Source organism: Natator depressus, chromosome 8 (genome assembly GCF_965152275.1).
Source record: "Natator depressus isolate rNatDep1 chromosome 8, rNatDep2.hap1, whole genome shotgun sequence".
In the NCBI taxonomy this organism is placed as follows: domain Eukaryota; kingdom Metazoa; phylum Chordata; order Testudines; family Cheloniidae; genus Natator; species Natator depressus.
In genome coordinates this window covers 37277780-37305449 of record NC_134241.1, presented here as the reverse complement: position 1 = coordinate 37305449, position 27670 = coordinate 37277780, and the positions used below count along the sequence as shown (strand labels likewise).

Below are 27670 nucleotides of genomic sequence, written 5' to 3'. Positions count from 1 at the left end.
TAGTAATTGACCAGCTATGAACTCTCTGCAGTTTGGAAATTTAAAACTTATCAGACATGTCACAAAGAACAAAGCTGTTCTCTTTGATCCTAGATTACAGTGAGCATTAGAAATTTTAAGAAAAGTGTGGTATCTCATAGAGCTCAGGTTCGTAGGACACCTTGAGCTTTACTTTGTGAATGTAAAATACTCTAGGCATCTCTTTAGAATTCCTTGTAGCGCTACATTCTGTTTAAAAATTCATATATTGGTCTATGCCCAAACACTGATACCAAATGATACAATCAATGCACCAGTTGTAGCCTTATCTTTTAGCAATTCACAGAGCTGTTGCTTTATAACCATCCATAAATAAATGCCCTTGAGTCACTGATTTCTTGATTTAAGAAAGATATTTTACTTGTGTTTCATACACAAAAACTGATAACCAACAGTGGCTTAAAAAATTAACACTACTCCACTTTTCCACAAGTGTACAAAAAAGAAAGAATGGATTTACATTCAACAGTAAAGCTTAAAGTCCAGTCTAGGTAATAGTTCCATTGACATTCACATATACAAGCACAGAATAAATATTTCAGGATTCTTATAAGAGCATACAGCATACATACAGTACTTGAATTTTACATAATGAGTGTTAGTAGGGTCAGCAATTCATAACCTTATAGAAAAGTAAAACTAAAACCAAAAAAGGTTGTGTGGGAGATAACACCAAGACACTGCACAGAGCTAGCAGGTTAGTAGATCTTCTTGTGTGAGAAATAGTTTGCTTCTGCTTCTTTATATTAGGACAGATTGTTTGCAAATGTTGTGTATTCAAAGTGCAGATTAATGCAAAAAATTATATTCTTGTATTTATTAATACATGCAAGAGGCAGCGCCCGAGTGACCCGACAGAATAAAGCTGTGATTGGAAGAGGCAGCGCCTGAGTGACCTGACAGAATAAAGCTGTGATTGGCAAGTGGCCGATATAATACAGATGTTTCAGGCAATTTCTCTAAAGCACTTTAATAGCAGCAATTATAATTTCTAATAGCTGTAGATTGACTTCTGTTTGGGTTAAAGGGCATCATATTTCTTTAACATTTACAGCTATATTTTCTTTATAAATAAATATATCAAATAACAAATAGCATAGATAATGTGTTTCTTTTTCTCACTTTGCATATCTGTTGTGGAAAATACTCTGACCTTTTCAGAGACATTAAGTGCAAAAGAATGTTTAACAGACTGGAAACAGGGATGTAGAGGAAACATCACAGTCAGTTACGTTCCCTAGATGTCAGCCCATCCCTTGTTGTCCCACTCTGAGGGACATACTTGCTAGGATAATCAGGACTTATACTAACAATATAGCCAATGGCTTGGTGAGAGCTATACTTTATGGTATCTTAAAGAGCTGTAAATGTGAGCTTTTCTTTGCTGGAGTGTGTACAATACGTCATGCAAAAGACTCAGTATTCCACACAGCTAGTCTCTAGATTCAAAAAGTCTGGTCATCTCCTTTGAGACATTTCCTCCCCAGCCTGACCATCTTTGAACACTATGTTCATTAGGTGTTTCCTTTGTTGTTCATATTTTACCAGCTCTTCTTGCATTTTATAATCTGATCTTGTTTCACCTAGCTGACGTCTGCACACAAATGTTTCCAATCAGACACAGGGTGCACAATATTAAAACTTTTAGACTTGTCCTGTAAGTGTCATCAAGACAGGATCACAGGAATCACAATGCAGAGAGTCCAACCTCTCACTGGCTGTACTGTGAAGATTCTCCTTTTCGGCGTAGGAGAAAGGAAACTTGTGTCTGCTTTTTAGAGTCTGAAAACAAGCCAGAGTGGAGAAAAAAAGTTAACACCAGACTTAATAAAGCTTTTCAAGACAAAACCTGTTAAGCAATCTAGACAGACACTGTGAACTTCCTGCGGATATCTGAAGTCTATATATACTGGAAATTTGTTAACAATAGGAAGAAGTTGGGAGTTGCTACATAGGAGAGATCTGCCAATATTAAAAAAACTGGCTAACTGGGTTCTGACAGTATAAACCCCTCACTGGTCACTGTTGTCAGTGGTGCTGTTCCCCTTTTCTTTTTTCTCCTGAGTCTTGTTTCCCTTCTTCTTTTTCTTCTTTTTCTTGGTCTCCTCCTTCTTGCCAAAGGTTATGAAGTCACTTTTGTCAGTTTGGCTGTTTGGTGGTTCCTGCCGGATGGAGATGATCGCAGGAGATCCAGGGATAATGAATTTGTCTGGCAACTCACCGGGACCAGCTTGTTTGGGATTGCCAGGTCCATATTTAAAGGTCCAGCTGTTGCTGTTCACACCAGCTCCCACTGGGGGGGAAACCTCTCCTGCCTCAGGTTCTGAAAAAGTCAAAACAACATTAAAATCTTACAGCAGCATCAAATACAATTAATCAGCTAATATAGCATACACGGGGCAAACTGTCGCGCTTAAGGGACTCTTTCAAACAAGGTTCCAAATCAGGGCTCATAATTGTGGACAGTCTTCTCCATAGCCTTTTCCCCTTTTAAAGACAAGTATGGCTACTCCTCTAAAATGTTCAGGAAAAGTGAAAGTCTTGACAGACTATGAACTGGAATGCAAAGTCAGAAATTAGAGGGATGATTGGTGTCAAATTGGGAGTGAATTGGCAAAGATGTTTGGAGAGGAGAGTAAATATTTCAGTGATTTCCTAGACTGGAAAATTCTTTGTAAGTTTTCTTGTCATGCTGTAACTCCATAACAGCAAAGCCTAAAATTTCAGATTTTGGTGACCCCCCCACACACTTGGCATTCAGATGAGATATGGTAGATCACTTTATTTTGGAAGCTACTCATTGTCAAATAAAAATATAAGAAAGCTTTGTCATCAGCATTTTGCAGACATTTCAGGCCTTCTAGTACTTTGGACATAACTAGGGAAGTTCTTAATTGGTGTGCTAGACTCACAGGTCTATACAGCCCCTGCTTGGTTTTAGAACTCTGCCATGGTTTCTAACGTACCAAACGAAGCAGGCACGCTTTAAGCTAGGCAGCTTGTAACTAGCTTTCCAGTATTAACCCAATTTTGAATCTCACTGCCACAATTTGCCAAAACTAACCAGTTTACTTGAAATTTCTTGTGTGTGGTCTTCTGCCACTAACAATATGCTGACCAAATGTGATATGGATTACATTTGTAGGGAGTTTGAAAACTAAGCTATTTTTCATTTGTTTTGTTCTTTTACTATTTGAAGAGTCTTCAACACTTTCAATGGCTATTAGCCAGGATGGGCAGGGATGGTGTCCCTAGCCTCTGTTTGCCAGAAGCTGGGAATGGGTGACAGGGGATGGATCACTTGATGATTACCTGTTCTGTTCATTCCCTCTGGGGCACCTGGCATTGGCCACTGCGGGAAGACAGGATACTGGGCCAGTATGGCCGTTCTTATGTTCTTATGTACTTTTACAAACTCCCAATTTTGGACAGAAACTTCAAATTTATTTTAATTGATCTGTCCTGAGTATTTGCTGGAGACTGAGTATTTTGGGGAAGATTTGATGCTTATGTTTGGAATTATTTGTTATGACCTTTTAAACCTTTGAAGTCTGATCAATACCTTATTCTTGTGTACCCTAGAGAAATGTAGTGTTGCAAATACAATTTCAAGCACCTGTCATGATTGTAACACACTTCCTGTCCACACACACGTGTGTGCAATAGTGCATAAACACTGTCAGCACCATTGTAATGGCATTTGCTCTGAACAAATCTCACCACCATATTCTGCACTGAGCCACTCTGCATGCATCGTTGCAGTGGCAGAGTAGACCAAAAGCACCAGCATTTCAGCTGGACCATTGCAATTGGTCCTCTCAGCAGTCCCACAATGCTCCTACATTCTCTTCTGTGATCAGTGTGAAACACGTAATATCTCTTGTACTTCTGAATCTCACTATGTGGTTCTGCAGCTTCTGCAATTTTAGGCATAGGTGTTTTAAGTTTTAAAAAGTATTATGTATGCAAACCAAAGGGTTTTCTTGTTTCAGAAACAAAGAACGCATTTTTAAGTTTACAGTCTCTCCTTAAAACTGGTTGCATACATACAAATCTCTGATATGTGTGATGCTTCTTGATCTTTGCTTTAAATGCAGATGTTGTACTTAGGGTGACTGGAACACCTGGTTGAAAAGGGACCCTGGCAGCTCCGGTCAGCACCGAGCTGTTAAAAGTCTGGTTGACAGTGCTGCAGGGCTAAGGCAGGCTAGTCCCTACCTGTTCTGGCACTGCACTGCGCCCCGGAAGCAGCCAGCAGGTCCGGCTCCTAGGCAGGGGGGAGTCAAGGGGCTCCACCCTGAGCATCGGCTCCACACTCCCATTGGCCAGGAACCAGCCAATGAGAGCTGTGGGGGCAGTGCCTGCAGGCAAGAGCAGCGGGCCGAGTCTTCTGGGCCCCTTGACTAGGAGGCAGAAGTGTTGGCTGCTTCCAGGGCACAGCATAGTGCCAGGACAGGGAGGGAGCCTGACTTAGCCTTGCTGTGCTGCTGCCTGGGAGCTGCCCGAGGTAAGCCCATGTCCCAACCCCGAGCCCCAAACCCCTGCCCCAGCCCTGAGCCCCATCCCAAACCCTCATCCCCGGCCCCACCCCAGAGGCCTCACCCCCAGCCCAGAGCCTTCATCTCCTCCAGCACCCCAACCCCCTGCCTCAACCCACAGCCCTGTCCTGCACTCTGAATCCCTCGGCCCCACCCCCCAGCCTGTAGCCCCCTCCTGCACCCCAAACCCTTCATCTCCAGCCCCACCCCAGAGCCCACACCCCCAGTCAAAGCCCTCACCCTTCCTGCACCCCAACTCCCTGCCCCAGCCCGGAGTCCCCTCCCGCACTCTGAAACCCTCATTTCTGGCCCCACACCGGAGCCCACACCCCCAGTTAGAGCCCTCATCCCCTCCCACATTCCAGACCCCTCCCCCAGCCCAGTGAAAGTGAGCGAGGGTGGGCGAGAGCGAGCCACCGAGGGAAGGGGAATGTAGTGAGCGAGTGCAGGGCCTCTGGGAAGGGGCGGGATGGGGGCAGGGCCTTGGGGAAGGGGTGGGGCTATGGTGTTCGGTTTTGCACAATTAGAAAGTTGGCACCCCTAGTTGTACTTTCATGTTCTAGACCCTATAAGGGCAGTTTACGTGCTACATTAGCAAGTATTTGAGGACATTTGTGTAATAGGTGGCCCATGGAATCTTTGTGAGCAAGGTAAGATGATTGTTTTCAGCAGGGGACATATAAACAGGAAATGGTAAAGCACGTCTTCTCCTGGGAATGGTGTGATCATAAAGAAAAGCTGTTGCCTCCTACATGACAAAGAGACATTAGCTCTGTGGTCAATGATTAGATAAACCGGTGTTATGTATGGGAACTTAACTTACAATACATACATACATTTATTAATATGGCTAGATAAAACTGCCTCAGCGTTTTTGCTTCTTTTGGGACGGTTGTCTTGGTGGGCTTAACTGAATTTCCCTGTTTTCAAATACCTTCATTTTTTTGCAATGTTAACAGAACTTTGTGTCGTTTCTTTTTACAAAATTACAACATTCCTGTGAGTTTCTTGTCACATTAATTTTGAACGGTTGACTTTTTTCATGTTTGTTTTTGACAATACTAGTGTTCTGGCAAGTCGCTTAACACCCCAGACACCAATACATACTTTCATCCTTCACTCTGGTTTAATTAAGCTTTTTGCCTGGGGATGTGTGTACATTTGATACCCCCCTCATTTCCTTGAAATAATAAATTACTGAACTGAACAGTGTATGTCTTGGCCTAGTTCCAAATTAGGAATTGATCCTCTCTCTTCTTGTATACCGAAAATGTGACCTCTTACATCCCATACTTTAAATCAAGCTTTATTTGACAAATAAATGTTTTCTCCTTCCCAACAACCTCCATCCATCACTCCTTCCAAATAACCCTGGTACAGATTCTCTTTTCTTCTATTCCTGCATTGGGCACATAAATGGGAGAGATGGAGGTGTCCATAAGCTACTTGTGGACCTCCCTAATTCTGGACTGTGTCAGAGGCCTGCACAGTGCAATAAGGTATAGCCCCAAGGTTTCTTTAAAGTGTGTTATCTTATTATGCCCCTCTATAGACCACTATATCAGCAAAACAACCAGAGCACAGTGTATTCTGGCCATGCTCCTCCTGTCCTCAACATGTCCCTTATACCAGGGAGAGGGGCCATTACACTGGCTTTATGCTGAGCAGAGACCTGACCTTATGATTAGGGCAGTGGTTCCCAAACTTGTTCCACCGCTTGTGCAGGGAAAGCCCCTGGCGGGCTGGGCTGGTTTGTTTACCTGCTGCATCCGCAGGTTCGGCTGATCGCCGCTTCCAGCAGCTCCCATTGGCCTGGAGCAGCGAACCGCAGCCATTGGGAGCCACGATCAGCCGAACCTGCGGATGCGGCAGGTAAACAAACCGGCCCAGCCCGCCAGGGGCTTTCCCTGCACAAGCGGCAGAACAAGTTTGGGAACCACTGGATTAGAGTATTCTGCAAGGGCTATTTAAGATCCCTTTCTGCAGTGTAAAAGGGTATATCCTATGACACAATGTGGGGGGCCCTGCATTGCCTGAAAATGTTAAACAATACTACAAAGTGCACATGTGTGTCTGTCTGTACCACTGAAATCTAATGCAAAACAGGATACTGTCCCTTTAATCTGGTTCTGTTTACACAAATCTACTCACCAGATTAAGTGAGTAATATACATCACAAATCCTTCTGCTACAGTGGAACCAAATTTAGCAAACCTATAATATCTACCCTGGAATCAGGATTCTGTGAGCACCAAGACTAAGAGGTTTGCCTCCACTTGTCTGTCCTTATTGAAGCCCTTGAATATATTTGATGCCCTTATAAACTAAGCATATTAATACTCCTTAATACTCACTAAGCCAAAGGAAACTAATTACCCTTACAGAGGGCTGAGGAACTCAAAAGCAGGGAGATGGCTACAGCCAGAACATAATAGGTTAATGACCATCATTTCCTAGTAGCAGGGCTTCAGCAGCCTTTTCAAGAAATTTAACTTCTGCTTGATTTACCTGACAACAGTGTTTATATCTGGAGTGTCAGGCAGGAAGGTCACAGTTCAATTGTACTATCACTGCATGTTCAGGCATTTCAGATCAGGGATAAATGTCACCTACCCCTCAGTTTCTAAAGCCTCTATAAAGAGTTATTTATTGTCTGATCAACAAGCATTTAACACACAAAAACTCTGATTTAGATGTAACTTTACACTTAACAGGGTTAGTTGTGCTTCTCTTTCATATTTTCTGGAGCTTAATAAATGCTTTTAAGCTGTTTATTGAACTTATAAAAACGGTCTAAATAAAGCTGCCCCCCCAACTATATTTATCACACTTCATTTAAAGTGTTACACTCCTTTCTCTGCACCCTACAGCTATATATGACCTTGTCAGAGGTCATCACAAAGAAAAACAGGACTGGCCCCTTCTTGCCAGTACCTAGGCATTCCCTGAAGTAGAGTTGAATAGGTAGGTAGCGCTCTCACTTTGTCTTGTTCTCAATGAATTCAGAAGTCCTTATGTTCAATGACCAAATGATTTATTTTTAAAACATAGGCACAAAACAGAAACTAAACCCAGGCTGCAACTGCAGCTCCCTGACACTACAGATGTGTGTGCATGTCTGCGTTCTAAAATGGAAGATGCCTTTTTGACCTCATTAGCCACCACCCACAGGCTCAAAGACAAATGCAAGGATCTCAGCAGACCTCTGACATAGTGCTGAACCACACCCCACCATGGCTTTCGGAGACAATGCACAACTGAATATGCCAGTTTTTAAAAAAAGATGAAATATAAAACTAAAATCATAAACAGCATTAGTCATGAAAAATCCTTTGCTACTATTTGCAAGAAGTGTGTGTTCGAAATTACAGCATGGATAATTTTCTGCAGCCCTAGATTCCCCCTTTAGTTTCAATTCAATAAGATTGTGGTCAGGGTTGTATTGTTTAGAAAGCAGCTTCATTCCACTCCAAAGAGGCTGCATTTCAACAATGAGCCAAGTGACCCCTGTGTAGTTCGTGAGTTTGGTAATCTTTTGATGAAAGACTATAAAATAAATGTCTGTCACCCAGATTTACATGGCTATCTTTTGGAAGACTAGATTTGTGCATTCACTCAATTGAGGGGTTGGTTTTTACTGGCTTGTTCCCTATTCCAAATGATGTGTAAGCAGAACAGAGCTGACACGCAGAGTGACAGGTTAAAATAGTCTGGAATTGAGATATCTTCTAAGTGTAGGGCACGATGCCTGCTTCACAGAGCATAAAACATTGTGTCACTCAGCTGGCAAATCAATTCTCCCATCAAGCCTGGACCAGGGATGCAGGTTTTTTTCTCGTTGACATTTTATTTTCTCTTTTTTAGGGACTGTGCATACTTGTGGTCTCTGAATAACCCCAAAGCTAAAATCTGGCATTTGTCAGGAACAGGTGGTGCTCACTTTACGTAATGAGAACTGTCCATATATTATGAGTGTAGTGCTTTGTCTCTGCCTCCCATGTCTCTGCAGCTTTCTTAAAGAACCTTTGTCAGAAGAAGGCTGAGTTTAGTGTGAGAGCAGATGCGCCCCTGCTAAAGGGAGGTAGAAGCATTTCTGTGCAGCTCTATCTCCATGCAGAGACATTTGTGACTACATGACATGCTCAGCTGAGATAGCAGCTTGCTTCCATTCTGTCCCTCCCCTTCCCATTCATCATTTTGTCCCTGTCTGTAAGGATTTCAATGGCTCGCGGATCCAAGAGGTCATTCAGATAAAAGCTTTCAACCAAACCATCTATTCTTAGTAGTTTCAAAGGAAATCTTTTTGAATTGTCTGATTTTTCCAGCCAACAGAACACACTGTGAGTCTAGGACTAACCAGTCCTTATTGACAGACCCCTCCACCCTCATGGCAGTGTAACCACATTGTTATTAATTAAATGCATTTATTTAAAATGGAGATCAGGCGACAAGCAGGAAGTAAATTGCAGGGAAAGCCAGTCATTAACTTGATTTTTTCCTCCCTGCCTCCTTTGCTGATGCTGCACTGACTGCAGCTTCTGCCTCTGGCTGGCATGATGAATATTCACTGCTATAAAGAGTCTGACATTCTGCACACTTATTCTGAAACAGCATGCCAAGTGCAAGCATTATGTGCACTGGAGAAAAAAAAACCTCTCTGTGTCATTCAGGGGATCTCTGCAGGCATTCTGGCTTCACTGAACTTCCCTAAGCCTTTTCTGGATTAAAATGCCCGTTTAATCTTTTTTTTTAATCAAGAGAAGTGGTAGATATTGAATTTCGAGATAGGGAAGTGATGCAGACAGAAAAAAATTAAAGCTCAAATAGCCTAGTCTGCAATAGTCTGCAAATGGCCATAGTCTTTTCAAAGGATCACGTCAATTTGGAATTTTTAAAAAGCAAGCAAATAAATCTCACTCTTTGCACTTCCATCTGTTTGACCTGTCCTGCCCTACGATAGAGGTGGAATGGGCAAAATAAAAGCTCCTCCCCACCAGGGAGTCTGCTGCCTTAATCCCTGCCTGTGTTTAAATACAGTAACATTAAACTAGGTAATTATAGCGCATATGGTGTGTGAGATCCCCAACCCCCCACTGCTCTAACACTCAGGCACAATACAAGAGAAAGGCAACAAGGACTTGCTGCATTTTATCGTTTGATTTGTGGTGGTTATTAGTGTTGTGGCACAACTGGACTTTAAATTAAATATAAAAATTTTATTTAAAGAAAAATTCTTCCAGGGAAAAGGTTTAAAAAATGTATTTATCTCAGGTACTGGAGTAGCTCTGCCACTGTGTTCTGGGCTGTTATTGCAGTAGAAACTGACTTGCCAGCTACCATAGGCTAAAAATCAGGCCTCTTGTGAGCAAAGCCTAACACTGGATGATAAATGGCTTCTCACAGACACTGAGCAAACAAGCAAATAGAATAAGTCGTCTACAGCCCCATTGCTCCCTTATTAGAGGAAAAGCCTGCTCTTCAGTTCAGTTCAGCTTCTTATACAGCTCCCTCCTTTTTGGTTTGGGGACTCAGTAGTACCTAAGCTGCCCAGTCTAGGATGACCAGATAGCACATGTGAAAAATCGGGATGGTCCTTTTTTGGAGGGAGAAGGGGGTACAGTTGCATATGTAAGACAAAGCCCCTAATATCGAAACGGTCCCAAAAATATTGGGACGTCTGGTTACCCTAGCCCAGTCCCATTCCCCCATGGCTGAATGTCTCTTCGATCCTGCAATCAGGGCCATCCCTAGCTATTCTGGGGCCCTACGCAGCCCCCCCCCCCCCCCCACGGGGGGGACAGGCCTCTGCGGGGGAGGGGGGGAGTCGGGGCTGGCTTGGAGGGCCCAGGTGAGTGCAGGCCGGGCCCTGCTGCAGAGTTCAGGGGAGTGGGGGCGGGGCTGGGGCGGAGCAGGGCTCGGTGGAGCAGGGGCAGGAAGAGGCGGGGCTGGGGTGGAGCAGGGGCGGGGGCCCTGGGGAAGAGCCGGAGCAGGGGCTGGAGCAGCACGCAGCTACGCAGAGCACTTTTCTAGTGCCCTACGCAGCTGCGTAAGGATGGGCCTGCCTGCGGTACAGGAAGGTATCTGTTACTCCCCTTACTCAGCAACAATTTTAACCCTTTCCTCAACCAATTCACATCAGGGACTATATATAATATGTCATAATTATAGTGTATGCATATATCTGGCCGCTTGCTATATTCTTGATACAACTGGATTTATATTGCAGTTTGGTATGAATGCAGAATACATATCCTAGTTTGCCTAGTCTACAGATTTTGCTACTGACTGCTCCAGATGCTGGGCTTGCGTTATATGGATTTTTATTTGCATAATGTATAGGGTGACTATATTCCCCTAAACTGAAAACAGGACACTGTGTAAGCTGCCTGGTGTTGCCACTCACCCGAGGCCCGCCGCACAGGGCTGACAGCCCGAGCCACCTGGCATCACCACTTGCCCGAGCTACCTGGTGTCATTGCTCGCCCAAGCCCTGTGGTGGGGTACAGGGCTGTCAGCCTGAGCTCCACCACAATGGACTCACACCCTGAGCCCCACCATAGGGGGCTGACAGCCCAACCCGCCTGCCATTGCCGCTCATCTGATCCGACGTCATGACTTTTTTGGCAAAATTGGGCATTTGTCTCATTTGCTCTCTCCTGAATGTTCCTCCATGCCCATTTAGGGCAACAGCAAATGGGACAAATGTCCTGTTTTGCCAAAAACATCATGACGCCAGGGACAGAGCTTAAAAAGGGGACTGTTCTGGCCAAAACGGCATGAATGGTCACCTTAATAATGCATTATGCCTGCAGTCTGGTAGTGGCAATTGTTAGGAGATTGTGATTATAGGTGGAGAAATCATGGAAATATATTTTAATATAATCATATATATACATTTAAAATATGATTGAAACATTAAAAACAATAGACATCATTTGCCCAATTTTGCACAAACAATAAAATAATGCACAGTGAGAAACGCAGTTCTACAAACCAGACCAGAGGCAGTTTGTACGTGTCACCAGACTCAATAAACCCAGACCCTCAAGAGCAACCCCCTCAAACTTTTTCCCTGCAGGTGCTCCCTTTTTCCCTATACCCTCTCTCCATTCAGGCCTTTCCTCATCCCACCCCCATCTCCCTCCAAAAAGGAGACAGACCCCAGGAGCCCAATACTTGACTAGGGGAAAGAGATGGTATCTCAAAACAGGTCCCAACTCCCAACTGATAATGAGCTCTTCTTTCCTCCCATAGAGTTGCAGGGCTCCAGGCCGGGGTCTCTCTTTCTTTCCCTTGCCTAAGAGTTTTATCCTCTGGGTGGCGTTCTTCCCTCTATTCCCCATGATCAGGGATTGCAAGCCTCAGGCGTGTCTCTTTACCCACATGCAGGGTGTGTACACTCTGATCTGAGGTCTTTACCAGCTTCTCAGGGATTGGGGACACCAGGAGGGGGATTCTCCTCACTTCTGCCTGCCTAGGTTTTGGGCTTCCATGGACAGAAGGACCTTCTGTTCTCTTAATCAAAGGATTGGGCTTCTGGGACACAGGGAACAGTTGTTGTGAGGAAGGAGAGACCAGCAGACTTTTGAGCTGGAATCTGAGCCCATTTTAATGAACCTTTCGTGAACTGAGTTTCTGGAATGTAAATAACCCCAATGAGTGTAGGTTGCATTGCTTCCATTTCCTGATGCCCTGAGTAGAGCTGCTTTGAAGATCAGAGCCCAGGTGTTTTTATCCAAAAGTTGTGAGGGACACGCAGCTGGCTCCACAAACAAGCTTTTACACCTCCTACCCTACATCATGTCCTACAATTCCACCATGAATGTGTGTATTTGCACATGCATCTCTGTGTGTGTGTGTGTTTGTGAATACAGTAGAACCTTGATTTTATGCACACCAATCTTACAGACAACCAGTTATACAAACCATTTTTCCCAACAGAAAAATAAATCACATACCAAAAATGATGTCGATGAAGAACAAGTCAATCTCCCTTCACATTCTGATGCCTTTAATGCACTGGAAATCACTTGACAGTGGTTTGAAGGACAAGAAGAAAGCAATGCAGTGCACCATACTACAACTTCTGCACCACACTTCCTATAATTTTGAGATGGTCAGTTTTATGAACTGTTTTATTTTATGAACTCCTCAGTCACCAATTAGTTCATAAAATAGGGTGATACTGTAGTGCTGTGTTCTCCCCAGTGCTGCATCCCCATGTCCCCCATTGTGCTCTCTGTCCTCCTGGATTGTGTCCACGCAGTCCTCTGTGTCCCACAGTCCTGCCATGTGTTTTGTGTCATCCCACCAAATGTCCCCACTAGTATTCTGCCCCCAGCACTGTGTCTACCCCAGGGCTCTGTAACTCTTGTTACACCACCCTCATGCTCTGTGTCCCCTTAGTATCCTCTCACCTCATGTCCCCTGTAGCCCATAGAACTAGCTTTGGCATTTATTTTATTTAGCGATAACACAAGGAACCCAGAGGCCTGTCTCCTGTAAGACTTTGGTTTCAGCAGTTAACATAAGGCTTGAGGCCTATGAACAGGGCCATCCCTAGGAGGGTGTGGGGCTCGGGACATAGGTGCCTGGTTTCTAATCAGCCGGGGGTGCTCCCTCCAGCTCCGCCCAGGCCCCGCCCCAACTCCACCCCTTCCCCCAAATCCCCACCCCGCCCTGCTTCTTCCCACCCCTGCTCCGCCCCACCTCTTCCCACCCCTACCCCGCCTCTTCCCCACCCAGTTCCGCCTCCTTCCCCCAAGCACGCTGCGCCCTCGCTCCTCTCCCGTCCCCGCCAGTGCCTCCTGATGCTGGGAGCGAAACATCTGATCTGCGGTTGGCGCTGAGAGGGAGGGGGAGGCACTGATTGGCGGGGCCTGCTGGTGGGCATGAGGTGCTGGGAAGAGGGGGAAGTTCTGGTAAGGGGGGTCCTCCTTGGCTCTCCTCCTTGGTTCCCCTCCCTGACTGCCTGCCTGCCACTTGCCTCCCTATTCGCCTCCTCACCTCGCCCACCCGCCCGCCTCCTGCCGCTGCAGGGCCACCCAAAGTGCGGGGCCCGGCGCAGTCGCCCTGATTCACTGTAACCTAGGGTTGGCTCTACCTATGAACTTTGGCAAAGATAAATGGCCTAATAGTCACCCCTAAGTTTTGGGGAGCTGGGAGTGTGTAAGGGGGAAGTTTATCTATAATAACACCATCCAACCACAGGAACATGAGCTAACATCAGCTTTTGGATATTTTAGGATAGAACATCTGCAGATGTTTGGCCACAAGAGTGCCATGGCAATGAACTGACATACATGATAATAACTTGAGATCATTAATATACTAACCTATAGGAGAAAGGCACCCCAACATTAGTTGGGTGATGAAATACAAATAAGAAAGAGGGGAGAACCCCCTACTGAATATGCATTAGACATAGTGGCGTCAGTGTAACATAGTATAAAAGCTGTATCCCAGCCTGTGGGCAGGAAGAGAGACAGATGTAGCCCTTGGGAGGTGCTACGATGATGGCCACTGGTGATGATGAGGAAGGTGATGGTGAGGAGGAAGATAATAGCTAACATTTCAGGTTGTTCTGCAAGGGATGGTGTGAGTAAATGGGTGTTCTGATGCACATTCTATATTATCTCTATCCACCTTGATGGGTTAGAGTGTTTGTGACTTTGCTAATTAATTAATAAACCATTATAAATACAAAAGGGTTCCTGAAGTGTGCATGTTGCAATTGTGCACAGCGGAATTCCCAACTGAACAGTAATTTTAATAATACTGGGCCTGATCTTGGGACAAGTACCTGTCAACCCTCAGACTGATAACTGGGAATTCTTAAGTAATCAATATAATTAATACACAATCTATAGATAGGGCTACATCCCCAACTATGTTTCCTCCCCAGGTTTCTGTGTGTCCCCTATGCTTTGTGTTCTCTCCCAGCTGCTCTACGTCCTCCTCATGCTCTGTGGGACTAGTGTGCCCCCACAACATTCCCCTCAGAGCTGCCCCTTCACCATAGTGATCACACTGGGAGACCCTGTTTCTTTCAGGGCAGGAAGGAGGGAAATAACCTTTGATCAACCTCCTCCCTCTGCTGGCTCTTCAAATGCAGCCACCCAGGGATCACCCAGCATCAACAGGAGCCATGGTGAGGAGTGGGGGGTAGTTAGAGAATATTTTGATCCAAGGGGTATTAAACAGAGATTAACAGCAGGATGTGGCCATGTCTAGGGGAGGGAGAGAAGCCTTTTCATTCTTTCCTCCAGTGCTACAGCACAAGCGAAGTTGGGTAGGAATTCAGCAGGGAATGGGACATTTGAGAGAACAACGTGTCCTCCCCACACTCCCAGTGGTTGCACTTATGCCAGAGCCAACTCAGCTCAGCATTACACATAAATCTTTCTTTCTTACCCCTTATCTTATCTTTTCTTTCTCAGGACTCAGGGCTCCTTAGGGAGTTAACTCATCTGTTACTGGAACTGCTAGTAGTGTATCCCCCTAAAGCTTTTGAAGACTCAAATAAATCACTGAATGTAGTGTCCAGCCAGGTCAACAAACTGACATTTGCAATAAAATACAATTGTGTATAATTCCTCTGGGGATGGGTGGGGTGCATTCGGTTATTATACTGCAACATTTTGGCATCAAACTTTTATATACAATTTAAAAAATAAATTACTACACCATCTTCCTTGCTTCTTTTCTTCCTTCTTTCCTTTGTTCTCTCTTCACTCTACTTTGTCTCCTGCCTTACACCATATACCCTGGCATATCCTTTCCTCAGGAAAATTCAGCACCAGTATTCCCTAATTTTACTAGTGTTTAACAATTTTAACATTAAAGTGCATTTATCTAAAACAGTTAAGCTTTCATCTCACTCCTCTTTCTCATCACACCTTTCTGTTTGAGAAGCTTTTTTCCTCTCTAAATCTACTTCCCATTCATGTTTCCCCCTACCCTCTATTTCACCTATTATTCCTCCCTGTCTCTTTCTTATTTAGTTAAACTGTTCTCCTTAAAAAACAAACAAATAAACAAACACCACCAACCCTCCTTTCCCACTCCTATTTCTCTCTATTCCCTCGCCTCTTCCTCATGTTCTGTTGGGCTCAACCTCCTCTTCCTTCTTTCCTCATTTTACCCCACTGCCAATTCTCCCTCCTCCTCTCCTTGTCTCACAACTCTTTCCTCTTCTTTTTCCTCCTCTTTTCTCTTCCACTGTTTCCCACATTACACCATGCTCATCCAGATCTTTCCCCAATGGGTCTGCAGACTCCCTGAAGCCCTTGTGGTTTTCCCCTCCAATGGGGCCGTGAAAGCTTGTCCTGATTAATGATGTTGCTAAAGAAAACGATGGGTTCCAGCTGCACTGCAAAGGGGTCAATTAAGCACTCTTTGAGAGCCCACTGGTCTGATCCATTGTGGGACCACATTGTTGTTGCTGAACTCCAGCTTTCCAGCTGAGTTTGACAATGGGTGTCAATCCCAATCCTTCCTGCCCCTTCCTCAAACAGTGCTGAACTTGGCTGTCACATGGGTGTGGACAGTGTCAACTGAGTTTAACACTTATTTGAACAAAGCATGTTCAACCCCTAATACAATGAAGGGCCATCGCTGCTTTAAAATGGACACTGAAGTCTGTCCAAACCTTGTCCAAACCAGTGGGTCAACCAAATTCAACACTGGCTGATGGGGGTGTGAGAATATTTGACACCCGTTGTTCAAAATGGCTAAAAATTCTAATGTAGATAGAATGGCAAACATTTTCGAACCTGGTGCCTAAAATTAGGCTCTTAGGGGGAGACTTTCAAAGGCTCAAATAGCACTTAGGTACCTAACTCCTATAGACTTTGAATAGGAGCTAGGTGCCTAACTGGTATTTTGTGACTTTGAAAATCTTTCTCCCAGACCCCTTCTATTCTTATTTAGGCACCTAAACAGAACTGTTCTGATTTTAAAGGCACTGAATAACCACAACCCCCACTGATTTCAGTGGTAGTTGGCGTTCCTTTGCACCTCTGAAAATCAGGCTGGTTCTGTTTAGGAGCCAAATGTTGATTTAAGAGCCTAACTTTAAACATCCAGGTTTGAAGATGCTGACATTAATAATCCCTCATGCAGCCCAAGGTTTCACTTTGCAGCTCTTAGTGACATTTGCTCTGCTGCTCCTGATCATCACATCCGCTCACTCGCACAAACATTTCAAACTGTCAAAAGTTGATTGATTTTTTTTAAAACTAATCAGTGATTTCATGATATTCCTTATGATAAAAATCCAGTCTTAATTTTATGTATTTCAGTTTCCATATTTAGTTAGTGTATCGTGTCTATTTTGTTATATACATATACATACACACACTACTATATATCGGTGTGTGTGTATTTTGATCAACCTTTTCTTTACCAGTTACAAAACAATGGCTCTTTGAAGTGATCACGATCATTCTTCAGAGCCTTTATAATTCACCCTTTAAATCCTTCATAGTTCACAGATTATTAGCATTGTATATCAAAATGGCTTCTTCACAGTCATTGTGGGCAAATGCATCATTCTATTACTTACAAATATGAACCTAATATGAACCAGTTCTGTTTAGGTGCCTAAATAAGAATATGAACCAAATCCATACATTAAAATGCTTTCACAGAACTTGTGAGGAAAAAAAATGTAATGCATACGAAAAACAGCATCCATAGTAGTGTATCTTGTTTATCAAAATTATTTTTGTCAGGTATTTTGCATACTTGCTGTGATTAGACAAATGCATTTCAAAACATGTATGTTTTTTGAGTTCCATGTGTCAAAAACAATCATCTAACTCATTTCTGTTTCCTGTGCTATCTTGCACATTTTAAAGAGACAGAGAGTTTTTCTTTCAATTGGAAGCAAAATGGCTTCCTGATCTCAGATCCCTTTTCAGCCTTGAATTGACCTGTACAACTAGCTTACACAGGGCCTGGTTCCCCATTGCTCTGGACCTTGTGTTGTCATTTATACCAGTAGAAAATGGGGTAAAATGTTACAATCCTGATCTGTTAGTGTTTTAAACTCATTTTACACTGGTAAAAAATGACTACACGAGAATGGAGAATCAAGCCCAAAATCTTTAAACGTACAAGTTGCTACCAGATGGACTTTGGCAGTCAAACTGGGCAGTTTCCTTCTTGCACTTCATCACCAGTGATAAAGACTCTGCAAACTAAATGAGTTCCTCATTGTCTGTGGTGGGTTTGCACAGTTATAAATGACTGGAACTTAGTAAACAATTTAATTGATGGTGACCACGAAGGAATAAAATCCAGCTCACTCTGCAGGGCTAACAGGAGTAAAAAGCAGTCAAAACTTATGCTAGTCATTAAAATCAATTATGATTCTGAATTTGCACAAGGAGCAGGTCTGTGGAGTTAGGTGGTCTTTTTACAGCTCCTACTCTTGTCTCTGCCTTCACTGCAGCACTTTTATCTCCTCCCTAAGATTCCGCTAAACCTGAACCCTTCTTTCTCTTGAAGTGGAGGAGGACATGGCCTTCTGCTGCTGTAGGAGGCAACTGAGAGATTCCTGTCCCTGGTGACTTGGCTCACCTGATAAGATACGCTGTTTTCTGTGGTACTACTGAGCAGTGCATCACTCCGAGCCAGCTGTGGGGATAGGGGCCCAGGGAGGGAGTGGACTGCACTGGCTGCAGACAGGATTCTCCGTTGCTGGTCCTCTGACCATACAGTAGAAGGACAGAGCAGCCCCCAGTGGCAGGAGGAAACTAACATTTAGAAATCTGTGTTGCTGGGCTCAGCTCAACAGCTAATCAGCGAATGTGGGAAGGGAAAAGAGATCTGCAAAAAGCATCAGCAGACACTGATCTCAGCTCTTTGTGCTGCCTCCCCTTCTGCTCTGCCCTTCATAACAGGACTAGTGGTGTGTGAGCCTGTTGTCCCAGTGTCATTCTGTGCAGAAAGGAGAGCTTGTATTTATTTATATGAAAAAACAAGAGTCCTAAAATTAGCCTACTATAAGCAGCATTTGTAGTAGAGAGAGAATGAGCCTGGGCCTGGTGCAAGACTGTGAAACAAAATCAGGCCATGTATTCAAGTAAATGTTTACAAGTTCACTGTCCAATACATGAACAGAGTTGTTGCTAGTGTACTAGGCACTACATATTTACGTATATATATTTTAGCTAGTACCACAGGCATTGACTTTTCAAACTGCCAACCCGCAGCTCTTCCCCAGGCCCCGCCCTCACTCCACTCCTTCCTCCAAGGCCCCATGCCTGCCTCGCCTCTTCCCACCCCTACCCCACCTCTTTCAATCCCTGCCCCGCCTCTTCCTGCCCAGTCCCTCCTCCAAGTGTGCAGCATCCTTGCTCCTTCTCCCTCCATCCCAGCCTCCCTGCATGCCGTGAAACAGCTGATTGTGGCAGGCAGGAGGTGCAGGGAGGGAGGGGGAGGCGCTGATCCACAGGGCCCGCTGGTGGGTGGGAGGCACTGGAGGGGTTGGGGGGGCTTATAGGGGGTGGGTGCTCAACACCCACCATTTTCCCCCCATGGGTGCTCCAGCCCTATAGCATCCATGGTGTCAGCACCTATGGCTAGTACAGATATACCCCAATCTAGTACAAGATAAGATGGTTTGATGGAATAATGAATAAGGGATATTTTGTTCAAAATATCAGGAACAAGAGGAGATAACACATAAATGTCATGAAATATGTAAGGTGGTGTGTAAGTTAGTTGTTTGTTTTAGCCTATAAATGTTAGGGCACTTCACTTTAATTCTTTTGGTGGCCTATGGGACGGCAGGAACTCCCACTGCAAACTGAGCCATTCCTTGCTACTGGGCACTCCTATGTTAGTGTAGCTGTAACCACGGAGCCAGGGCAAACTGTGCCTAGGGGGCAATAAACCTGGCCAAATACCTTTGTCACTGAACTGTGCCTGTGGTCTTTCTTTATGACTAACACTGAAGTCTGTTGAATGAGCAGGCTGCCTTGTCTACTGCTAATTAAAACCAAGGACAGAAACACTGGGCAGCCTGAACACGGCTACTAAGGCAAAGACATTCCAGCCTTTAGCAACTAACAACACTAGGTAGCATTATCTGCTGAACCAGCTATCTGCGTATGTCTGGACAGCAAACTGAAAGAACATACACACACACACACACTCACTCACAAGCCAATTGGCAACAGCATTACGCATACCTCAGACACTGTCACTGTTATATTTGACCTCCCGTGACGTTTGTTTATTATCAACCATCGATGGGTTGAATTTAATATAGATTGTAACCCCCTTAGGACAGAGAAAGACCTGTTATTTTGCTTTTCTGTAATGCACCATGTGCATATAGCACATGGATTAAATAAATACATGGTAATAGTAACAAACACCAAAAGTAATACTTAAACAAGAAAGTAGAAAGTGGCAGAGAATATGGTCCCAATGGGGCTGCATTAGTACTTCTAATGATTCTTTTATTTGGTGCCTACATACGTGTTATCAACTCTTGGGGTATTTAGTGTTTTCCTTAAATTCCAGCTGTTGGATTAAGGTGAATATGTAAGAATCTTAGTTTTCTTTTTTTTTAAAGAAAGAATTATGTTTCTAGCCCTTGTGGTGGCAGAGAAAAGTTTGAAAAAGGGACCCAAGTGCACCCTAAATGTTCAGAAGCCAGAACGCAAATATAAAATAATATTTTTTTAAAAAATCTCATTATTTTTAAGCCAATCTCATGATTTGGGGGTGCCTAATTCATAATTTTTGGACTCATACTGATGATGTATGCAACAAAAATGCATTTGTATGCAGAGGTGACAGTTAAAAAAAATATTTGTTTGCCTTTTAATAGATTCATAGATCCCAAGGCCAGAATGGACCCTTGTGATCATCTAGTCTGACTCCTGTATAACATGCACCATAAGAGTTCTCCAAAATAATTCCTAGAACAGATCTTTTAGAAAAACATCCAATCTTGATTTTAAAATTGTCAGTGATGAAGAATCCACTATACTCCTTGGTAAACTGTTCCAATGGCTAATAACTTTAACTGTTAAAAATTTATGCCTCATTTCCAGTCTGAATTTGTCTAGCAAATTCTATTAGATCATGTGTACCCTTCTCTGATAGATTGAAGAGGCCATTATTAAATATTTGTTCCCCATGTAGGTACTTACAAACTGTAACCAAGTCACCCCTTAACCGTCTCTTTGTTAGGATAAATAGATTGAGATTTTTAAGTAGTCTGACACTGTAAGGCAGGTTTTCTAATCCTTTAATCATTCTTGTGGTTCTCCTCTGAACCCTCTACAATTTATCAACATCCTTCTTGAACTGTGGGCACCAGAACTGTACACAGTATTCCAGCAGCAGTTGTAGCAGTGCCAAATACAGAGATAAAATAACCTCTTTATGCCTACTCAAGATTTCTCTGTTTATGCATCCCAGAATCACACGAGCTCTTTTGGCCACAGTATCACACTGGGAACTCATGTTCCACTGATTATCCACCATGACCCCCAAATCTTTTTTTCAAAGTCACTGCTTCCCAGGATAGAGTTCCCCATTTTGTAAGAATGGCTTACATTCTTTGTTCCTAGTTGTATACATTTACATTTAGCCATATCAAAATGCATATTGTTTGCTTGTGCCCAGTTTACTAAGTGATCCAGATCACTCTGAATCAGTGACCTGTCCTCCTCATTATTTACCATTCCCATAATTTTTGTGTCATCTACAAACTTTATCAGGCCTATAACTACCAGGGTCATCCCATTTACCCTTTTTTAAAAATGGCACATTAGCTTTCTTCCAGTCTTCTGGAACATCCCTAGGCTCCAAGACTTATTGAAAATCAACATTAATGGTCCAGCAACCACCTCAGTTAGCTCTTTTAAAACTCTTGGATGCAAGTTATTTGGACCAGCTGACTTTAAAAAGCCCAACTTTAGTAGCTGCTGTTTAACATTCTTCAGAGATACTAGTGGAATGGAAAGAGTGCTATCATTATCATATAATGAGACTATACCATCTGTTTTTTCCCAAACACTGATCAGAAATATTTTATTGAACACTTTTCTGCATTATTCTTGATAATTTTCCCATTTCCATCTAGTAATGGACCAGTACCATTGTCAGGATTCGCCTCGTGTCCCTTTGCTTCCCTTATCAATTTTCTACAGTTCCTAACTTCTGGTTTACATTCATTACTATCAACTTCCCATTTCTTCCAGTTGTTATATTTAACATTTTTATAACTGCCTTCTCTTTCCCTCTAAACCAATCGTATTTTTAGCCAGTACAGCCTTGCTCCTTGATTTTGACTTTTTGAGTATCCAGTAAGGTGTTCTTAAATGACTTTCAATTATCATTCACATTTTCCTGATTAAATTCTTCCTCCCAATTTATTTGGCTCATAATTGTTTTCAGCTTTGTGAAACGGAGCATACTTCATATGGAATCAGAGAGACAATAGATATGGAACCTCACAACATCATAGAATTATAGGACTGGAAGGGACCTCGAGAGGTCATCTAGTCCAGTCCCCTGCACTCATGGCAGGACTAAGTATTATCTAGACCATTCCTGACAGGTGACATCTTTACATCTTTTTGCTTTTCAGAGCAAAACCTCACTTCAACAGGATGGTCTGGCCCCTTTAAGGAGTATGGGGGCTTGGGACCAGCCACCCCTGTTCCATGACATCACCCCTTTAAGGAACAGGTGTTTAGGGGAGCAGCAGAGAAGCTGGTAAATGGGAGCCAGGTGGTAATCAAGGAGCTACCTCCTGAACAGGATAATAACCTCAGCTGTGAACGAACCAGGGGGAAAGAGGACACACAGCTTGGAGAGGAGCCTGTCTGCCAACCAACACAGCCCTGGAAGGAGGACAGTGGAATCCCTTAACTAGGGGGAAGCTGAAGTTATGAGTCCAGGGACCTGGAGTGGAGGAGACTTGGGGGAAAAGACTTTCCAGGGGCTGAAGTGGGACTGAGAGATCTCCCTGGCTCAGCATTAACTGGAGAGAGAACTGGAAATTGGAAACCCCAAGAGGGAAGGGTTTGGGCCTTAAAGGGCCAAAGTAGATTTTATTTCCTAAAGACTTACTAAATTGAACCCCAGGAAGGGGAACTTTACTTTAAGTATGTGGGGCTTTGAACACATTATTGAAAAAACGAGGAGGGAAATGAGAGTAGGGTGCCTGCAAGGCCATGCCATAAAGGGGATGGGACCCTGCCATAACAGGTGCCAAGCATGATAAGAACCCTTCACTTCGTGGAAAGGCAGGAAGGCACAGACACTTTCCTTGGCTGTGAGATGTTCACCCTGCTGAGCTGACATACGGAGGGGCAGGAACGACTAGAGTTCCAGCTCCAGTTTTTGGAAATGCCCCAGCAGCAGCCACAACATGTCAAGGATATCCAGCAACTGGAAAGGATTGGCTGCAGTAGATACAAAAAGGTTCCTGGTGCAGGATCCTGTCAATTGTGTGCACTGACTGCAGGCAAGTGAAGCATGTAAGATGGGTTTGCCCCTATATGAATAATGGCTGTAAGACCTGCCCAGTTTCACAAAGCACCAAGAAAACTCGGGAGGGTCCAGGCTATTAAAGATACTTTACCATGGGGTGGTGGGGCCAAAACTACTGTGGAATCTAAACAAAGGACTGTGGGAAGCCATTTAGGGGTAAGGTAGCATGAGGCTCTCAGGGCAATCAGTTTTGGTTGTGGGAAATGGGATATATAAGAAAGTGTTGCCCTGCTAAGAATTTGGACTTTGAATGGTTGGACTGTAGTTATGGGGAAGCTAGAATCTACAGGAATAGGTGAATTGAGTGTAGTTAAGGAAACAGGCCCTAGGATGTAAACTTAAAGGTGGCAGGATGGCCAAGAGTTTTAAACCCCCATTGGTTAGGGGAGACACCCCGACTCTATTCTCAGCCCCATAGGGAGAGCGTTGGGAGGAATTTGGATACCTTTTTACAGAAACTCCATCACACCTAGAAGCCAGAAGGACCTCTATATAAGTAGGGTCGAACCAGCTGTTCGAAAGGGCAGCAGGACTCCTGGGCTAGGGAAGCCAGGAAAAAGACAGAACTTGGCTCAAAGGCTTTAGAGGGGACAGGGATACGATGGCAACAAGAACCCTCATGTTGCTGTCAAACAGTTCAACAAATAGCAGGCCCAGACAAAGACTGTCTGTCAGGAATAGGGTGATCACACAAAGGTTCTTAAGGCACAGATCGAAGGAACAAGGTGGGAACATTCCCAGGCTGGGGTAGGGGTGAGGAGCTGACCACTCAGCAGAAATTAACCAAGCGTTGAATGCACAAAAGGAGTTACACATTGTGAAACTAACTTTTAGGTGCCTAGAAAACCACAGGAACAACATCGAATTCCAAAAGCCTAAGTTAGGCACTCAGGCTCCCTATAAAATGAATGGAGAGAGATAGGCGCCTCAGACTGTGGCCCTGTCTACCCTAACGGGGTTAGTTGACCTAAATTATGCTACCCCAGTTACATGAATAACGTAGCTGGAGTCAACATAGTGTAGGTCGACTTACTGTGGTGTCTACACCGCACTGAGCTGACGGGAAACACTCTCCGTCGACTTACCTTACTCCTCTCATTCTGGTGGAGTACCGGAGTCAACCAGAGAGCACTCTGCGGTTGATTTAGCGGGATTTAGCATCGATCGTAGCAGCGTCGATCCCCAATAAGTGTAGACATGGCCTGTGATTCACAAAAGCCAGCATGTTTGGAGGCTCCCTGCCTAAGCTAGCCAATGGAAGATACCAACAACAGGGGCGCATGTTAAGCCCCACCCCTCTCTTAGAGATAGGTACCTAAGTCCAGACTGCAGGGAGGCATCTATCGCTGGTTAGTGATTCACAGCCAGTTAGGCACCTACACTGTTTTGTGAGAAGCTGGCCAGAGGAGGAGGCGGTGACAGTGGTGGCAACCTTATTCTAGCCCTGTGGTTAGAGCACTCAGCTAGGATGTATGAGACCCAGGTTCAATTCCTCCCTCAAGCAGAGAGGGAGAAGGAAAAGATCTGAAAAGGGGTCTTTCACACCTCTCAAGAGCAGACCTTTAACGACTGAGATATGGGATATTCTGATGTGGGAGTCCCTCAGTCTCTCCTTTTGAAGCTATTCCACTGTGGATAAATAATGAAAATGTCAATGGAGCAGGGTGCTTGGACCCACGGTCTCCCACCTCCTAAGTGGGTGCCCTTACCACTGGACTACAGAGTCATTCTTACTCTCTGGCGCAGCGACTGTTCCACTATGGATAAATACTTAATAATCATAATATAAGGAGACTGTTGCCCCCTTACTAACAGTCAGTGGGGGTGTTTTAGTTGCTAGCTCCCAGTACTAAAAAGGGGGAAGGGTTGATGGGGAATCAGGACCCTGAGACTGACAGCCCCCAGGAACAATGGGGAGAGGCCAATCCTCCAGGTCAGCCTGAATGACAGGGCAGGCAGGCTAATCAGGGAGTCAAGAGGCCAGGGAGGTCCTGTCCTCCGTGTGAGCTGGAATTGCCTGGATCAGACAGAGTGGGGCCGAGCTAAGGAGAAACCAGGGGCCCAAGCTAAGCTAGGGAGCAGAGCTGTGCCAGATCCAGAGGGACCAGAAAAGCAGCCCAGAGAGAGCAGACCCTGTCCTGGGAGCAGAGCTTCAGCCCCAAAGCCAGAGGCACAGCCCAGAGAGAGCAGACTTGCCCTGGGAGGAGAGCTGCAGCAACCAGAGCCAGAGGGGCCAGAAAAGCAGCCCATGAAGCAGGTCAGTGCTGGGAGCAGAGTCACAGAAGCAGCCTGCAGAGCAGACCTGTGCTGGGAGCAGAGCTGTAGCAACCAGAGCCAGAGGGGCCAGAGAAGCAGCCCAGGGAGCTGGAGCTAAGACAGAGTGGAGCTGGAGCTGGGGCTGGAGCAGTCCGGAGCCGGGTGTCGTGAGCAGCTGGGGAGAGCAAGGGGAGACCCTGGGCAGTGGGCCCAACACAGGGAGATGCCTCAGCCAGGAGGCTCTGCAGGCCAGACTCGAAGGGGGATTGGTAACCCTGACAGGGCGGGGGCAATACTGGGAAGAAGGGCCCTGCCGCCTAGAGCCTGTGGCCACCACCAGAGCGAGTGTCCAACCCACAGCATCCCTGCAGCAAAGCCAGAGCCTGAGAAGAAGGCCTGGGACTTACAAGGAACAGACTGTGAACTGCCCTGACATTCCAGAGACACTGTTTGTGATGTTCCCTGCCACAGAGCAGGTTGATGTGTTTCCTTTAACCTTTCTCATTTTCCCTTATTCTTTTTAAAATTAATTGTTGATTAAATAACTTGCATTTGCTTTAAATTGTATGTAACGGTCATTGGGTCAGAGAGGTGCCCAGTGCAGAGAGAGTACCCCGGAGTGGGGACACCCTAACCCCTGTCCTTAGGTGACCACAGCAGGGTTGGGGATTGAGCCCCCCAGGAATCCTGGGCCCAGCCTTGTTGGGGTTACAAGTACTCTGCCAGACAGGAGAGTGGAAGGGGAGTCCTCAAGGGCAGGAAGGCCACTGGGTAAAGGAAGTGGGAGCGAGGACTCAGATCCTTTCGCTAGCCCACTTCACTGGGGTAGTGCAGAAGCCAGGAAAGTTCCCCACAATAGCGGGACTATTCCCCCGCTTACAATTAGGTCAGAGAAAGCAAGAGATGCCGTAGTCCAGTGGTTAGGGCACCCACCTGGGAGGTGGGTGACTCTGGGTCCAAACCCCCTGCTCCAATCACTCTTTCAGGTAGGTGGTCTCTGAGTATGCCTACCAGATCATGCCCATGTGTGACTTAGGTGTCTGAATGCCTGTCTTCCCCTGAATCACTCTGGGGCTTAGGTGGGAAATAGGCATCCAGATGCCCCAAGGAGGCAGCAGTGCACATGCCCAGAGGCAGAAACATAGGTTCCTAGGGAACTTTTACCTTGAAAATGTAGGTGCTGAGTAAGTTTAGGTGCCTACAGGGATTAGGCAGGAGTTTTGTGCATCACAGTAAAGCCAAAACCAGGATTTAGCAACATAAAATAGGGACTTAGGCCCCTAATTTCTTTTGTGCATTCAGCCCCAAGTGAACAGAAGCAGACCCCAAAATGGGAAAGCAGGCATGGAAGAGCAAATGTGCTGTGATGGAAATAAGGTTACGACATTTCTGCTTGGCAAAGGAAACACTTGGCAAGAGTGGAAGGAAATGACAGAATGGGAAGTCAGCTTGGATAGAAGCTCAGGGCAGGTGAACCAATTGGACACCAAGCCACTTAGGTCAGTGGACAACCTGGCAGAACTGGGTTCATGACTGCAGAGAATGCAGGAGTTCCTGCAGGAAGGAACACACCCAAAACTGAGTCTGAGAACCAAGGTGGAACAAATGGAGGATGAGAGGACCATTTAAAAGAGCAGTTGTGTGAACAAACGAAGGTAAACAGGAACCTTAAGAAAGAACTTTCCAATCTAAAGACAGACAGGTGGAGTCAGAAGACCCAGTGTTCTGGAGAGGAACTATTCACCCACACAGGGATAAGTGGGAACATATAGAAATATATTTATGGGAGCTGGAGACAGAGATCTTCTTCTTGAGCAGAGCAATGGAGGAACCTGTGAAGCAGAAGCTCAAGCTGCAGAATGTCAACCATATCCTGGAGCAGCAGGTTACCAAGATGGAAAAGGAGTTGGAGGCTAAGGCCAGTGAGTTTTGGGAACTGGCCAACAAGGCAGTAACACTGCACACCCTAGAGAAGAAGCTGCGTTGCAGGGAAAGCTGATCCTGGACAGTAGAAGTTCCTGACTGAGGCACAGGAGCATTTGTGGAGAGGTGTGATAAAATGGTGAGAGTGGAAATAAATTATCAGGAGGCTTGTGTCAATACAGAGTTAATTGACAGATTGGGTCTCCAGGAAGACTTTTTGAGAAGGATAGATGGTTGCCTGTCAAGCGACTCGGTATCCCGTGGCACAAACCCGGGGTTGTGTGCAAGATAGAAGCAGCAGTAATGGCAGTAGCCCCTACAATTACAACAGACCCAGCCACCCAGCCCGTAATAGACTGGAGATAGCTGGAGAAGAGGACTACTACTTC

The 27670-nt window shown here is 45.0% G+C and overlaps 1 protein-coding gene across 16 annotated transcripts in view; it reads right to left on the bottom strand.

Annotated features, from left to right (window-relative positions):
• Nucleotides 1-373: 373 nt before the first annotated feature.
• LOC141992114 (protocadherin alpha-C2-like) overlaps nucleotides 374-27670 on the bottom strand; it is a 333092-nt gene continuing 305795 nt past the window's right edge. For 15 of the 16 annotated variants that reach the window (XM_074960773.1, XM_074960778.1, XM_074960788.1 and 12 more), the window contains exon 4: nucleotides 1828-2362. In XM_074960773.1, coding sequence (XP_074816874.1) covers nucleotides 2052-2362 — 311 coding nt within the window. In that variant the 3' untranslated portion in view covers nucleotides 1828-2051. The other variant, XM_074960777.1, reaches the window with a different exon arrangement.